Raw genomic sequence first — 14,663 nt, 5'->3', positions numbered from 1 at the left:
TCCCTCTGGTGCTCATCCCCCTTTCCCTTTCTTCCATGGTCTTCTGTGCTCTCCCATCAGATTCTACCTTCTCCAGCCCTTTAACTCATTCACCAATTAACGTCACAGCTCTTTACTTCACCCCTCCCCCTCTCCCGGTGTCACCCATCACCTACCACCTTGTACTTCTTCCTCCCCTCACCCCACCTTCTTACTCTGACTTCTCATCATACTTTTCCAATCCTGCTGAAGAGTCTTGGCCTGAACATCGACTGTACTCTTTTCCATAGATGCTGCCTGACCTGCCGAGTTCCTCCAGCATTTTGAGTGTGTTGCTTGGACTTACAGTTTCTCCAGAGTTTCTCATGTTTGTGTACAGGATTTTCCTCTACTAATTCTACTGCAAGGTCTAGAAAGCCACAGATCTGGAGCGATGTTGGGAAGCACAGGCACACAAAGAGAATAAAAGAGATCGGCAAAGAGGACATATGACAATAGGAAAGCTATTGAAGGAAAACTCAACTAGGATGCCAAAAAAGGAGAGTAGCTGAGTGAAGACCCTTCAGTAACACGCATCAAGGCAGGTATCAGCTCTCAAAATGTTTCATGGCCTCCCTGAAGATACATGCTATATGTACAGTATTCCAACAATCTAAGGACTTACATTAAAGGTGGTTTCATCTCACATTCTCGACATTTATTGCTTACTTATTATTAGGTTTTTCTCCCTTTCTTTTTATATTTGCACGGTTTGTCTTTTGCACACTGGTAGAACACCCACATTGGTGCGGTCTTTCATTGATTCTGTTATGGTTATTATTCTAAAGATTTATTGAGTATGCTTGCAAGAAAATGAATCTCAGGGTTGTATATGGTGACATATATGTACTTTGATAATAAATTTACCTTGAGCTTCTAAATGTGTGGCGGAGAGTATATTTACTGGTCAGCTATGGCAAAAATAATGCCCTTGAAGGAAATATCCTACAAAAAGTAGTGGATATGGCCAAGTCCATCATAGTAAAGCCCTCGCCACCACTGACCACGTCTACACAGAATGCTGTCACAGTAAAGCAGCATCTATCATCAGGGACCCCCACTGCCTAGGTCATGCTCTCTTCTCATTGCTGCCATCAGGAAGATGATACAGGAGCCCCAGGACCCACACCACCAGGTTCAGGAACAGTTATTGTCCCTCAACCATCAGGTTCTTGAACCAATGGGGATAACTTCACTGGCCCCACCACAAACTACGGACTCATTTTCAAGGATTCTTCATCTCATGTTCTCGATATTTATTGCTTATTTATTATTATTTTTCTTTTTTTGTAATGGCACAGTTGTTGCCTTTTGCACATTGACTGTCCGTCCTGTTGGGCGCAGTCTTTCGTTGGTCCTATTGTGTTTCTTGGATTTACTGTGCATGCCCGCAAGAAAACAAATCTCAGGGTTGTACACGGTGACACATACGTACTTTGTAATAAATTTACTTTGAACTGATCAGCTGGGAATTGATCAAAAACACCTTAAGAATGGAGGGGGAAAAGAAACAAATGGCAAAAGGCTGACACGCGGAAAAAGCATGCCGAATCACAAGACAGAATCATGGGACAACGTTGGGCATGAGGGAGGGGAAAGGAGTACCACCAACCTGTATCACGATAAAATTCAATGCCGTCTTGTGATAATAACAGGATAAAAGACAAAAGTAAGGGAAGAATGGGGGGGGGGGGAAATCGGAGAAAAGAGGCAAGACAGTAAACCTCCTCCATCTGGCCGGCCGGTGGTGTAGTTGGAACCGCACCAGACTTTGGGACACGCGGTCCCAGATTTGAATCCGGCCGGCTACTTGCACGCCTTGCATCTGTGCTGCGTTGGGCGTCGAGCTAGCAACTCGGCTTTGTCAAACAGACAAGCGCTAAGGAAATGGCCAGATGCGCCAAACAAGGCACAGGGAGGAACTTTACCTCACCTCCTCCATCTAGGCCATGCCCTCTCCTCACAGCTGTCAATAAACAGGAGGTAAACAGAAGACCTTCAAGGTTCAACAACCGGTTCTTCCCCACTGCCAGCAGTTTCTTGAACCAACCTGAAAAACCCCAACACTACCTCAGACTGTATTTCTTCTCTCTCTTTCTCCCCCGACTTGCACTGGTGTCATGATGTTTATTTTGTTGTGTAACCCATTTATAATCTATGCTAATTTAAGTTTATGTTAACATACATTTGTCAAGTTTGTGCAGTGAAAGCCAAATTTTCATGGTGTTAATACCCTGCGTATGTCTGCCTTTTGAGAATAAAACTGAACTTGAGCTATGGATCTGACTAATAACAAAACATGAAGCCAAGAAAGGGAGAATGAGCAAGAAAAGCCACATGAAAGAATGAGAGAAGGGAGACAGACAGAAGATCAAGTAAGGAATAAATAAGAATGGACAAATAAATAAACAGATCAATAAAAGAGGAATGAAAATCTGTGCAACAAGATGGGGTAGAGAACAACACGAGTTAAGAAAGCAAAAATAAGAGAGGCTGGGGGAAGAAAGAAATCATTGAGTTGTTTCAGATTCCTTTTCCTATTTATATTTAATAGCCCTATAATTACCCCTACAAAAATAAGCAGCAGAATTCATTTAATTACATCAGGCCCAGTAACTTTTCACAGTGCTCAAATTTGCAGCAATATTTTCCATTGGAGCCGTCTGCAAATTATCTCCTTATACAGAAATCATCCACTGTTTGATTTGATCACTGATTGAGCTGACCTCAGATACAGGGTGATCACAGAAAAACACAATGTTTATATATCTTAACAGGACGAGCGGTTCTCCACATTCAGCCAAGCAGCCCAATCTGTCTCTGGCTTTAATATGGAAATTTGGGAAAAATATTTTATGGAATTATTGTAAAATGATCAAATAGAAATAATAAAAGTCATTCATTCATTATTACTCAAGTAGGTGCTCTAAGGTTAAATAAAACTTTACCAATTTATAAATTTTCACCTTTTTTTTGGAATAATTTTTCTATGTAGAGATTCACGCTTTAAATATTTTGGGAAATTATACTAACGCTGGGTCATGTAAGCTTGCTGAGCTGGATAGAGCCTACCTTCTTCCGTCAATTGGGTGGCACGGTTAGCACACTGCTTTCTAGTTCAGGTGACCTGGGTTCAGTTCCCGCCGCTGCCTGTAAGGAGTTTGTACGTTCCCCCCGTGACTGGGTGGGTTTCCTCCGGGTGCTCTGGTTTCCTCCCACAGTCCGAGGGTAGTTAAACGGTTGGTAGGTTAATTGGTGATTGTAAATTAACCCACAATTTGGCTAGGGTTAGATTGGGGTTTGCTGACCAGAAGGGCCTACTCCGTGCTGCGTATCAAATAAATAAACAAACCAATAGATAAATAAAGGACAGTTCTTAAAAAAAAAGTTTAAACAGGATTATTTTTTTAAAAAGTTGATCCCTTGATAATCATGGAATAGAAACATAGAAAATACAAGCCCTTCAGCCCACAATTCTGTGCCGAACATGTACTTACTTTAGAAATTACCTCAGGTTACCCATAGCCCTCTATTTTTCTAGGACGTTATGTAATGTTTAGCTCACTTAATCCTAAGCACTCAGGAGAATTTGCCAGTTATTCACTGAGCGAACTGGGTAATGTTCCCCCCCCCACCCCTTTTTAAAAAAATAGTCCAGGAAACCCCTGGTGTAGAGTTGCACACAAGGACAGGTGAAAAGGATGGAGGAGGAGGAGGAGGAGAGTGGGAAATTATTTTGTTTAAATCAAGCAAGACAAGGCACTGATGTGGGGAAGTATAGTGTGGTTATTATGTTATATCATTAGGCAAAGGGAAGCTGCACTGATTAAACTTAGTGAGGCTGATCATAACTGTTGCTTTGCTCAGTTACTGTGAAGTAAAAGAAGCTTAATAATTTCTGTCCGGCCTTGTGTTACCAAGTGTTTCACCAGTTTGCTTTCACAAAGACTGAGGAGGTGCTTGTAACGAACACCTCTGTTCACAAACTTTGCATTGTGTACTGCATGGCAGAGGCCTGGCCTTAAATGCAATGATCTCAAAGCTCCACAAAGGATTGAACCCAGCGGAATATCCTATCAATGCTGAAATGCCTAGACAGAGTGGATGTGGAGAGTGGCGAGGATGTTTCCATTAGTGGGAGAGTCGAGGACCAGAGGGCACAGCCTTAGGACACCGTCTCCTGAGGACATCGATGGGGAGGAATTTCTTTAGCCAGAGCACGGTAAATCTGCGGAATTCATTACCAAAGGTGACTGCGGAAGCCAGGTTATTGGGTATATTTAAAGCGCAGGTTCATTAGTAAGGACAAGGAAGTTTATGGGGAGAAGGCAGGAGAATGGGGTTGAGTGTGTTGCGAATTTAATATTTCAGTTATATTTGAGAGATCGTGTATATATATATATATATATATATAAAATGTTGGTTAAGCATTCTTGGTTGTTTAAATAATTACAGGTTATATGTAAAATACGTGAATTGCATATGTCATCACGCTACCATGTGATACGTGCGCATCTCGCTTGAACTAAACTCGAAGTTACCCCCGTGTTTTCGGACTCCCATGTCTTTCTTTGAACTAGTTTGATGTTTTGAAGTTATGAAACATAAGAGGGGCATAATAAATCAGACACAGTGGAGCAGTTTCGATGGGCTAAATGACTAATCCTGCTCCCATGTCTTATGGTTTAGATGGTCATAATACTAAAAGCAAATTCCCATTTGTAACAGAACTACATATGGGTCAAAACTAAAGTCATATTGCCGAGTTTATAGTCAAACACTCTTTTGCATCTTTAAATTGACAAAATTAAGAAAATGCCTTTGTAGATCTTCTATAAACAGAATATTTACCAGTCTTTAATTCACTGTGAAGTTGTGCCCCTCCCCAACAATTTTCCGCAAATGCCAATCTGCTTAACAGCAATTACTGGGCACAACAAAAAAATCATAGGGAAAGTACTTCTAACACCAGCAGGTAATTTGTCTGTGAACCATAAAATACTGCTACAAGTGGACATATCAAACTCTTAAACTAGATACGTGTAACCCAAGTAAACATCAAAGCCCCTAAATCAACATCAAAGCACCCGAACAAACATCAAAGAAGAATATCATGCTGAAGAAACTCCTGTCTGAGACCCGGGTGGGGGAGATTGTTCAATTTGTGCCACTACCTGCAGGTGGAACTCGATGATGAGAACCTGGCATTAAAACACCTTTGATCCTCTGGAATGAAAACATTTTGTCTGCATTGTAACTGGGGAAGGATTTTTTTTAGCGTTCTACACTTTCAGTGGAAATCTTTGCATCTACAGATGGTTATTTTAAAAGCCAGGTTTTCCTGGGGGCACAGCTGCAGACGTCAATTTTGGTGTGACATCTAATACACGTCAGATAACACAATATTCATTCAGCTCATCACTGCAAAGTTTACGCTATTGTGTCTTTTGCACGTCCTTTCCTTTAGTTTCAAATTACAGAACAAAGTTTCCGTAGCCCTTTAATCCTTCACGTTGATGGGTCATTTATAGTTCTGGCCCCTTCTGTTGACATCTGTCAACTTGACAAATCCTTCTCAAAAGCCTTTGCACAGGACCTCAAAGGGACAGCATTCAGGTCCGATATCAGCAAGGGGGCTTGCAAGTACAAGTGACAGGCACAGACGCAGGTATAGAGTGAACGATTCAAAGCAAGTTTATAATGGAGAGATCAGCACTGACAAAAGCAGGCAGTAATTTACAGCCAACAATTCACTTACCACCTCTCCACCAGTCTGACATTAATTATGGTATTTGCACATTTCAGAAGTCTTTTTAGTTACTCCCACCTTTATGAACAATTTTAAAAAGAATCTAGATTTAATACTTTAATTACATATGTACAGATGCCGTGATCATATACTTGCTAAATTAAGATCTGTCCCCGCATCCTCTCGGAATTTGTGATTTCAGCCTTAGTCAAGCCTTTTAAAGTGACAACCGTGAATGGAAATGTGTTAAAACCACAGGAGCATTACAACCTGTCAAGCAGGTGTTTGTGAGTGGCCGTAAAGAGTAATTACTAACAGAGAGAGAGAGAGTTCAAGGTTGTGAAGTAACATCTAGTTCAGATGATGTTACACAGTGTGAGGGCCTTGAAATCTTTCCTTGATGGCTCTCGTTCCTCCTCCACATTATTCTACACTTTTAGCTTGTATGTGGGAGGATTATTTTCGTACCAGCTGCGGTTTCTAACCTGCCCTTGATGTACGAGGAGATTCAAAGTGTATTACTGGAACGTTGAGGGGGAAAAAAGAGAGCATTGCATTTCTTGCAGGAGTACTGTAAATTCGGCATTCCAATGTTCCAACTACACAAAGCAATAACAAGAACTTCCACTTATAATGAGATAGCAAGGATCTTTGCTTTGTTATCAGACAAAAGTGGATGCTAGGACAGACAACTCAAAATGTGATCAAGGAGGAAAGTTAGGAAAAAAATGGAGCATCTTGAGACAGTAGCAAGGAAAATTTAAGTTAGTCATGATTTGTTATGAGAGCTCAACGTTGTTTGCAGCTAAGAACACAACTGCTATTTAAAATTCAACATTTCTTTTGTAATTGTCTGCTCAAACACAATTCAGATCTGAAATAAATTGATTTTGTTGCCGGTAGTAACCTGTCATTGACTTGTGATGCTGGCAACTTCATGTTTGGACTCCCATGCTAGTTTATATCTTTTGTGTTCTTATAAACCACAGCTTTTCCATTGCACATGCTGTAATATTAAATGACTATCACGCTAGAACATATTAAACAGCAGCAAGGTATGCTGAACACAGACCAATAGATCTCAATGATACAGATTTGACATTCTGAGCTGAATGCTGAATAATGCATAGAATTGCTTTGCATGGGCATTTAGCCACTTCAGAAGAGCTAATTATTACAGATGGATCAATATCTAAATGTCTTCTTACCTGGTGCTTCTATTAATTGCTTGTAAACATTGAGAAAGGCAGTCTCAGCCTCTTTGCTTCTTTTCCCAAGTGCTACCACCTGGAAAAAAGAACAATTACTAAAGGTTTATATCCTCAAATAATTAAGATGATTTACATTAGATTACTTGCGCGGACCCAGACCTATACCTTCAAACAAATAGGAGTAACGGCAGCAAACTGATTAATGCCCAAGAATCACTTTGTCAAACTATAGTATTTGCATTAAGGTTTATTTAGGAAACAAAATGAAAGACCCCAAGAAACATGAGCCTTTTTGAATCCCGTGGGTTCCCCCACCGTCTGCAGGGCACAGCGCAACCCACTTGAACGTTTCCGAATCCTGGCTAAGCTGAGGGAAACTCTCCAAGAAAAGTTCAAGGAAGTTACCCAGAGCTTGGCTGTTGATAAATAGATCACTGGAAGGAAAGCCAGATGTAGCAAGAAAAATTGGAACTGTTGGTCTCAAATTAGCATTTCAGAAAGATTACTCAACCCTTTGCAAAGAGTTGTGTGCTATGCTGTTACCTGATAAAAGTGTGCACAGGTGAGCTGTGCAATTGGCGACATCAATTGATCACCTGGATGGGTGCATCCGGATTGATTCCATCAGATTCTCAGTGTTGGCGCAATTCCAGTGACAGTCACTTACTTCTCCTTTTTGCATATGGCTCCTCAAGTTGCAATGTCCAGTTTAATGATTCACTCAACACAAGGACCTTTAAAAATCTCACCACTTAACCCAGCTTACAGTTGCCAGGCTAAACTCATTTTCGGGCTCTGCTTCTGCATTCCATCACGGAAGTCAGCAACACTGCAAAAGCCAGAAGCCCTATCAACGTCAATCAAGGGATTAAAAAAAAGAATGGCTACAGCCCCTCATTAACTGTTTTATAGAATTGTTGTTCCTTTCCGCGCCTTTAATGTTTCCTCCGCATTTGTCTGTTTTTGTTAAAACAAGGCTGAGTCGCTAGCCTGACACTCAACCCAGCACGGATGGAAAGCATGCAAGGTGCCGGCCAGGATTTGAACCCAGGACCCCCTCGTCTCTAAGTCCGGTCTGGTGCGGACGCCACTACACCACTGGCAGATACAATGGTGGGGTGAAACAGTACACAGGCATCTGTGCTGTTTCAAAAGTGTTCATCCCCCAGATGCTGGCAAACCTGTCCTAAAGCTTCCTGTAGTTCAGGGGTTCCCAACCTTTTTTATGCCATAAAACAAGGGGTCCATAGACCCCAGGTTGGGAACCCCTGCTAGTTTCATTCTTTATTGAATATTTTTAGAACTGGTAGCTTTGGTTTCCTTTACTTTCAATTATTTATTATTTATTAGTTAGGTTTTCTTATGCATAACCATCCTGAGTTGCAGTACACATTTTAGTTCCTCTGTACTTCCCGCATCTGTGGCACATCGTGTTTACAAGTTTAAGAGTGATGCCCTTGTTTGATATGACGCTAGCACCTCAAGTCACTGAAACTGACAAAAACAAATGCTACAGAAAGCCTGCGGGCCTGGCAACTCCACAAGTGCAAAAGGGTTGAGGTCTGAGTACAAGGCATCTGTGCAGCTTTAAGTGATCTCTAGATACACAACTGCCTGTATGCTTTATGCAATCAATGAGACTCTACGCTTGACATACATATTTACCAACTAAGGCTGCAGAATATGAAAATTAAAGAATAAAATTCAAAAGCAACTTTGTTCAAGCAAGGCCACAGCTCAATAACAGAAGCTCGGAGGCTGGCAGCCAATGGTTAACTCCCATATTTCCTATAAAGGTTAAAGTTATCCAGAGACAACTATCGTATCGATTATATCCCAGAGTAAGATTTTAAAAATTTAAGCTTTGTTTCCATATGCCAAAATAATGAACTGTGCAGAACACACAGATCAATGAAACACACAATTATTATCTGTAGGGACTGGCAAGGACTTAAGTGGCCTCCACAAAACAATTCCAAGCAGAATGGGGATAGTCACAGATTGATGCCTCTTTCTGAGAGAGGCTCGATGCCCTGCTGATCATTTCAGATTTTAAAAACTGTCCATTAAACGGCTCCCTGACAATCCCAATGAACGAATCACAAACGGATTAGAGAAGTTCACCGCGCGTCTTCCTCTCGTGTTACTCTGTGCTTAGCAGCCCGGTGTCTGCATTTTGCACAGACCCAGACCTGGTAAAGGACAAGTGCTTCTTCCCACGTCAAATGCAAATCTGGCAGCTTTTCTTTCTCTTCCCCGCATAAAAACGCTGAATGTGCATTCCTGAGGCACGTAGCTATTTATAATTGACACCCAAGGTTTCACTAAGTAATCTAACAATCAATTATTTAAACAACTTCTATCCCAAGGAATGTGGATGATAGGAAATGCTGCTTGACAATTCGATGTGGATTTTTGATACCGTGTTACGTCTGGACACAGATCCTCAAACAGTGGAAAACCCAGTGGAAAGAAAGCTGTCTGAGGAATGGATGGCTTGGCATTAGTTCTCATTAATCTGCCTATGTGCTGCAGCAGCAGAGTCTGGTCCTGCGGCTCCCTGCGCAAGCAGAGACCAAGCACTCCCTCAACAGGGAGGAAGGGAAACAGTGGCCGACCGCGGAACAGCAACAGCGGGAAGCTGTGGGGAATCTCCTGCCTGTTAGCTCGGAGAACGCTGCGAGACACAAAGATTTAATTAGGAACTCACCTGACATCTGGCTGTACGTTTTCTTCCAGTGGGGAGGGTGGGTGCACGCAAGTGATCACTACAGGCAGGGCTGGGCTGATTTTCGCCCTCACTTTCTCAAAGGCATCATACTGAGCCCATCTTTATCTGGAACATTCCATACTTTATCACCGGATTTACAAATGGGCTGCCATCTTATGAATGACCACAACAGAAAGTCATAGAAACAGTAAATGCAAGGATTAGATTAGATTATGAGGACACGCAGTCATGCATGTATTAAGGAATGATACAATGTTCCTCCAGAATGATATCACAGAAACACAACACAAACCAAGACTGAAAAACTGACAAAAACCACATAATTATAACATATAGTTACAAAAGTGCAAAGTAATGCCGTAATTTGATAAAGAACAGACAATGGGCACGATAAAAAAAGTCTCAAAGTCTCTCAAAAGTTCCATCATCTCATGCAGACAGTAGAAGGAAGAAAAACTCTTCCTGTGATTAGCTTCCAGCGCTGCAAACTTGCCGATGCAGCATCCTGGAAGCACCCAACCACAGTCCAACTCTGAGTCCGTCCGAAAACTTTGAGCCTCCGACCAGCCCTCCGACACCGAGCACCATCTCTGCCGAGCGCTTCGACCCCGGCCCCAGCAACAGGCAATGCCGAGGATTTGGGGCCTTCCCCTCCGGAGATTCTTGATCGCACAGTAGCAGCAGCAGCGAAGCAGGCATTTCAGAAGTTTCTCCAGATGTTCCTCTGTGCTTCTCACATCTGTCTCCATCAAATCAGGATTGTGCACGGTACCTACTTACATATACGATATAATTTCGGAGCGGCTGTGCGCGCTGTGTCACGCCGCCATCTTCTCCTCCCCTCCTAGAGAAATAGAGGGCTGAGCCATCACCCCTACGTTCTTAGCCACTGCTCTGAGCAGCAGATGTAGCCTTCATGGGTTTCAACCCTTGGCTGGTTTACCCAGAGAATTACTGCTGCATTTGGAGGACAAACCGCACTTTGAGGATGTGGTTGTAATCCTGAGGGTGTGGTTTGTGCACTCCTGACCATGTGCTTAGTCAGTGTGGTCAGGATAGCCCAGCAGAGACTGGTTCTGCAATACTAAACTGCCTTCTGCTCACTTCATTCAAAAAAAAAAGTAGTGTCGGTTAGTGCAACACTACTACAGCTTGCGGCGGAGTTCAGGGTTCAATTCTGATGTCGTCCGTACGTCCTCCACATGGAGTGCATGGGTTTTCTCCAGGTGCTCCGGTTTCCTCCCACAGTCCAAAGTTGTACCGGTCGGTAGGTTGATCGGTCGTTGTAAATTGTCCCGTGATTAGGCTGGGGTTAAATTGGGGGGTGGGGAGTTTGCAGGACAGTGTGGCATCGGTTGAACTCTTGACTTGGGAGGTTACTGATAAATGAAGTAGAAACCAAACCGATGTTCAAGAAATCTTAACCAGATCACAAACTCATTGTATTCAACCGTACCTTTGATGTAAAATGGCCAATGGACCTAAAGTACCTCAAAGAAGATCTTGCAAGTATTGAAAATATCTTGTAAGCGATTCAGATCCTTCAATAAATACATCGGCAACACTTATTTGCTTCCTTATAGTATTCCTGGGTTCTCCACATATATTTAATATTCGTTTTACCATCCTGGTGCAGGATAATTGATTGCACTGTGAATTCAATCATTTACTCCTTTTGGAAGCACTGCTCAAACTTGCTTTTGACCAGAATGTTCACTTTAAGAAAACCAACCCTGCGCACTGTCCCTTGCCAGATTCTGCACACGGGGAGTCCCAATGTGAAAGCACCAGGCTTGCTCTGGTTGACGATGGAGGCCCGAAGTGAAAGAAAGCAGCATTAATTTAACTTATTGCATGAGGAGGCCTTAGCCAGACCACCGACACACCGTATTCAACAGGACCCCGGATGTAAAAGGGCCAGTTCAATCCACCTCGAAGAAGGTCAAGCGTTAACGTGTCTTGCAATTCCAAAGACATTCGGTTAGGGTTAGTCGGTTGTGGGCACGCTATGCTGACGGCGGGAGCGTGGCGACACTTGCAGGCTGCCCGGCACAGTCTTCGTTGATTTGACTTGGGGCAAGTGACACATTTCCCTACATGCTGCGACGTACATCCTTCAATAAATGTCAGCAAAACTCACTCACACCCTTACAGCATTCCTGTGCCACACCCGCCGCTGACTGTAAGCAGTTTGTGTCTTCTCTCCGTGACTGCGTGGGCTTCCTCCCACATTGCGAAGACGTACCAGTCGGCAGGTTAATTGGACTTTATAAATTGTCCCGTGATTAGGCTAGGGTTATACCGGAGGCTTGCTGAGCGGTGTGCCTCGAAGGGCCGGGTTGTAACTCAATAAACAGGTTTCCATGTGCAATCCAGCATCAGCCTCCTCATCCTCAAGGATTTCAAACTGACCGTCCATGTACGAGGGCAGCAAAGGTCAAACTTTAAATAGCTAGCGAAATATCTGAGCTTCATGAACAGAACGCCAGAAACCTCCCACCAGATAGACACTTTTTACCTGCTCACTTCAACCCCACTGATTATTTCGGCTTCAACAGGACAACCACCTGCCTTCCAGCATCACCAAACCTCGTTAGGAAACCCAGTTTATAACCAGGCTGCTGTCCAAAGAGATGAAAGCCCATCTCTCACCAGATGCCTCTGTTTGTTTGTGAAAAAAAATACTTTCCCTGCTGCTGGTTGAGCGCTAACCCTGGATCTCAGAGGTAAGGAGACGTTGTCAGACAAATACTGAACATTTTACTATGCTGAAAAGATTTCACCGTTAATTGGAACCCAACCTGTAGCTCTTGACAAACCTCTCCAGCTTCTGAATCCAGTTGTAATTACAACAGGAATTGCTGCTCCCTTCTGTGCAATGCACCTCTGAGGAGGTGTATCCACACAGAAATGTGACTGTTCCCTCAGTTTGTCAAAGATGCTAAAAGAGCTCCCAGTGTTCGCAGAACGCTGACATTTGACATCTACCAGGTGAAGGGCCAGAACATGAGAGAAGTGAGAGTTAAATAGTATTTAAGGAATTACATTAAATCAGTAGCAACAAAGCAAGTCCGGTAACACCTAGGGGCCGCATTCCTCATGTTTCTTTGCTCTTTCACCGTTCAAGATTAGTGAACAAGATAAAATTCATAAAAGGTAACTAAGGTCTATAATATAGAACGAGGAAGAGAGAAAGATGGGGGGAGGCGATGAGAGAACAAGGCGAGGAAGCTGAGAGAAAGAGGGAGAAGCCGTCAGGATGACGGGGGAGATGAGAGGAGGAGGAAGTCAACAGAAAGGGGTGGAGACGAGAGTGCAAATGGAGAAATATAAGTGAGAGAAAAGGAGTTTCAATCCATTCACCCACCGACTTTGAAGCAGAGAACGGAACTCAGCTTTTGTTCAAGAAAACTTCAGCAAACTAGAAAGGGACAGTCACAATTTTATTTCTTTTCCTTAAGACAAGCAGGGTCCACAAGGACTGCAAACCAATAATTACTTCAACACCTCTACGGGGTGCCTTCTTCACCTGTCCTTTTAATAACCGAAGTCTAGTTTCTTTAGAGAAAAAATCTGCCAATTACCATTATAGATCTCTACAACTCCATAATTCAATACACTTCTCTTGGATATTTTCCAGCTGCATTCACTATTATTTATATAATCCTTCTCATACATGTGTTAATCAAACTCCAGAGCGGATCCACAATATGTAGCTCCCTAGCTCAACCAAGTGACTGTTGATGTGCCAGGCTGGCAGGCTCGCCAACAGACTTCCCCACCCCATCAAACCCACATGACTTCCATCAAATGACATGGAAAGTTGAAAACCAGGATCACTGCCTGAATTTTAAACACAAAATTAAATTCCAGGAAATAAATTACAGCTTATTTACTAATTAGTCAAAACGAGCACATGTACTACCTTTGGCACAAGTGGCAAGAGAAAAAATTGATGCAAGTGAAAACTCTGATGTTTTGTTTTTGGTCTTAAAATACTTCTAGAACCTTAAATTGTTCTGATATACTGTGTGTAAATTTTGCTCAAAACAAAATGCAGTATATCATTTACTTGATAGTGTGAAAATATGATTAAAATTACAAAATTACAAAGGTAGTATAATAATTTCCAGCCAAGCTGCATGCACATCGGAAGAGGCAAACTTAAACGATCGATGAACATGGCAATTAGACCATACCAGCTGCTGGAGGGAAATTTAGCCAATATATTCTTCGAAATGCAACACGTTTTTTTTATCAGCAAGGCAGCAATCTTGGTCTTCAAATTAGATCCATTATAGCTTTTTGTAAAGAGGAGCAAGATAATGCAATAATGCTTGAAGTTATTGAGCTAGACATCTTTCTGCACCCAGTACAATGCAAAGTGGCCCACAGTAGGGGGTTGTCGCATCAATTAAAGAGTCCAGGACTTGTTCATCGAAGACACAAGAAGCATTATCCAGGATAGCTTCCTTTAGTTACCAAGTAACTGCTACAAGCTAGAGAAATGTAGCTTGTTTTGACCCACTTATTGACAGTCAGGAGCAGGTTCAGAGGTCAACCTAGAATGAAGGGGTTCAAATTTCAAAGTATATTTATTATCAAAGTATGTATATGTCACCATATACAACCCTGAGATTTATTTTGTCCTATGAGCTGGTATTTTCTATTGTGGGGGAATCCAGGAACAGAAGCAACCTTCCCTTTATTTATTTGTTTGTTTTTTTTTACACAACTGCGCAGACCACTGCTCTGAACAGGAAACTTGTACACGGCCTGAACACTGCGTGGCACTTTTTTTTGTTGTAATATGCATACTATGAATACTTAGAATGAAAATTTTAGAAATCACATACCTCTGATTTTAATTAGATTAGGAGAACACTCAGTCCTCTTTTATTGTCATTTAGAAATGCATACATGCATTAAGAAATGATACAATGTTTCTCCAGAG

The 14,663-nt window shown here is 42.3% G+C and overlaps 1 protein-coding gene across 9 annotated transcripts in view; it reads right to left on the bottom strand.

Moving 5' to 3' along the window:
• cux2b (cut-like homeobox 2b) overlaps positions 1-14,663 on the bottom strand; it is a 361,816-nt gene that overhangs the window by 124,798 nt on the left and 222,355 nt on the right. For all 9 annotated transcript variants that reach the window (XR_011883734.1, XR_011883735.1, XM_072248032.1 and 6 more), the window contains one exon: positions 6,976-7,054. Coding sequence is in view for 7 of the 9 variants with exons in the window: in XM_072248032.1 (XP_072104133.1) it covers positions 6,976-7,054 (79 nt within the window). In the remaining 2 variants the exon portion in view is untranslated. The remainder of the gene's footprint in view (positions 1-6,975; positions 7,055-14,663) is intronic.

This window comes from Mobula birostris, chromosome 31, assembly GCF_030028105.1.
Source record: "Mobula birostris isolate sMobBir1 chromosome 31, sMobBir1.hap1, whole genome shotgun sequence".
Lineage (NCBI taxonomy): Eukaryota > Metazoa > Chordata > Chondrichthyes > Myliobatiformes > Myliobatidae > Mobula > Mobula birostris.
This window is presented reverse-complemented; position numbering and strand designations above follow the sequence as displayed.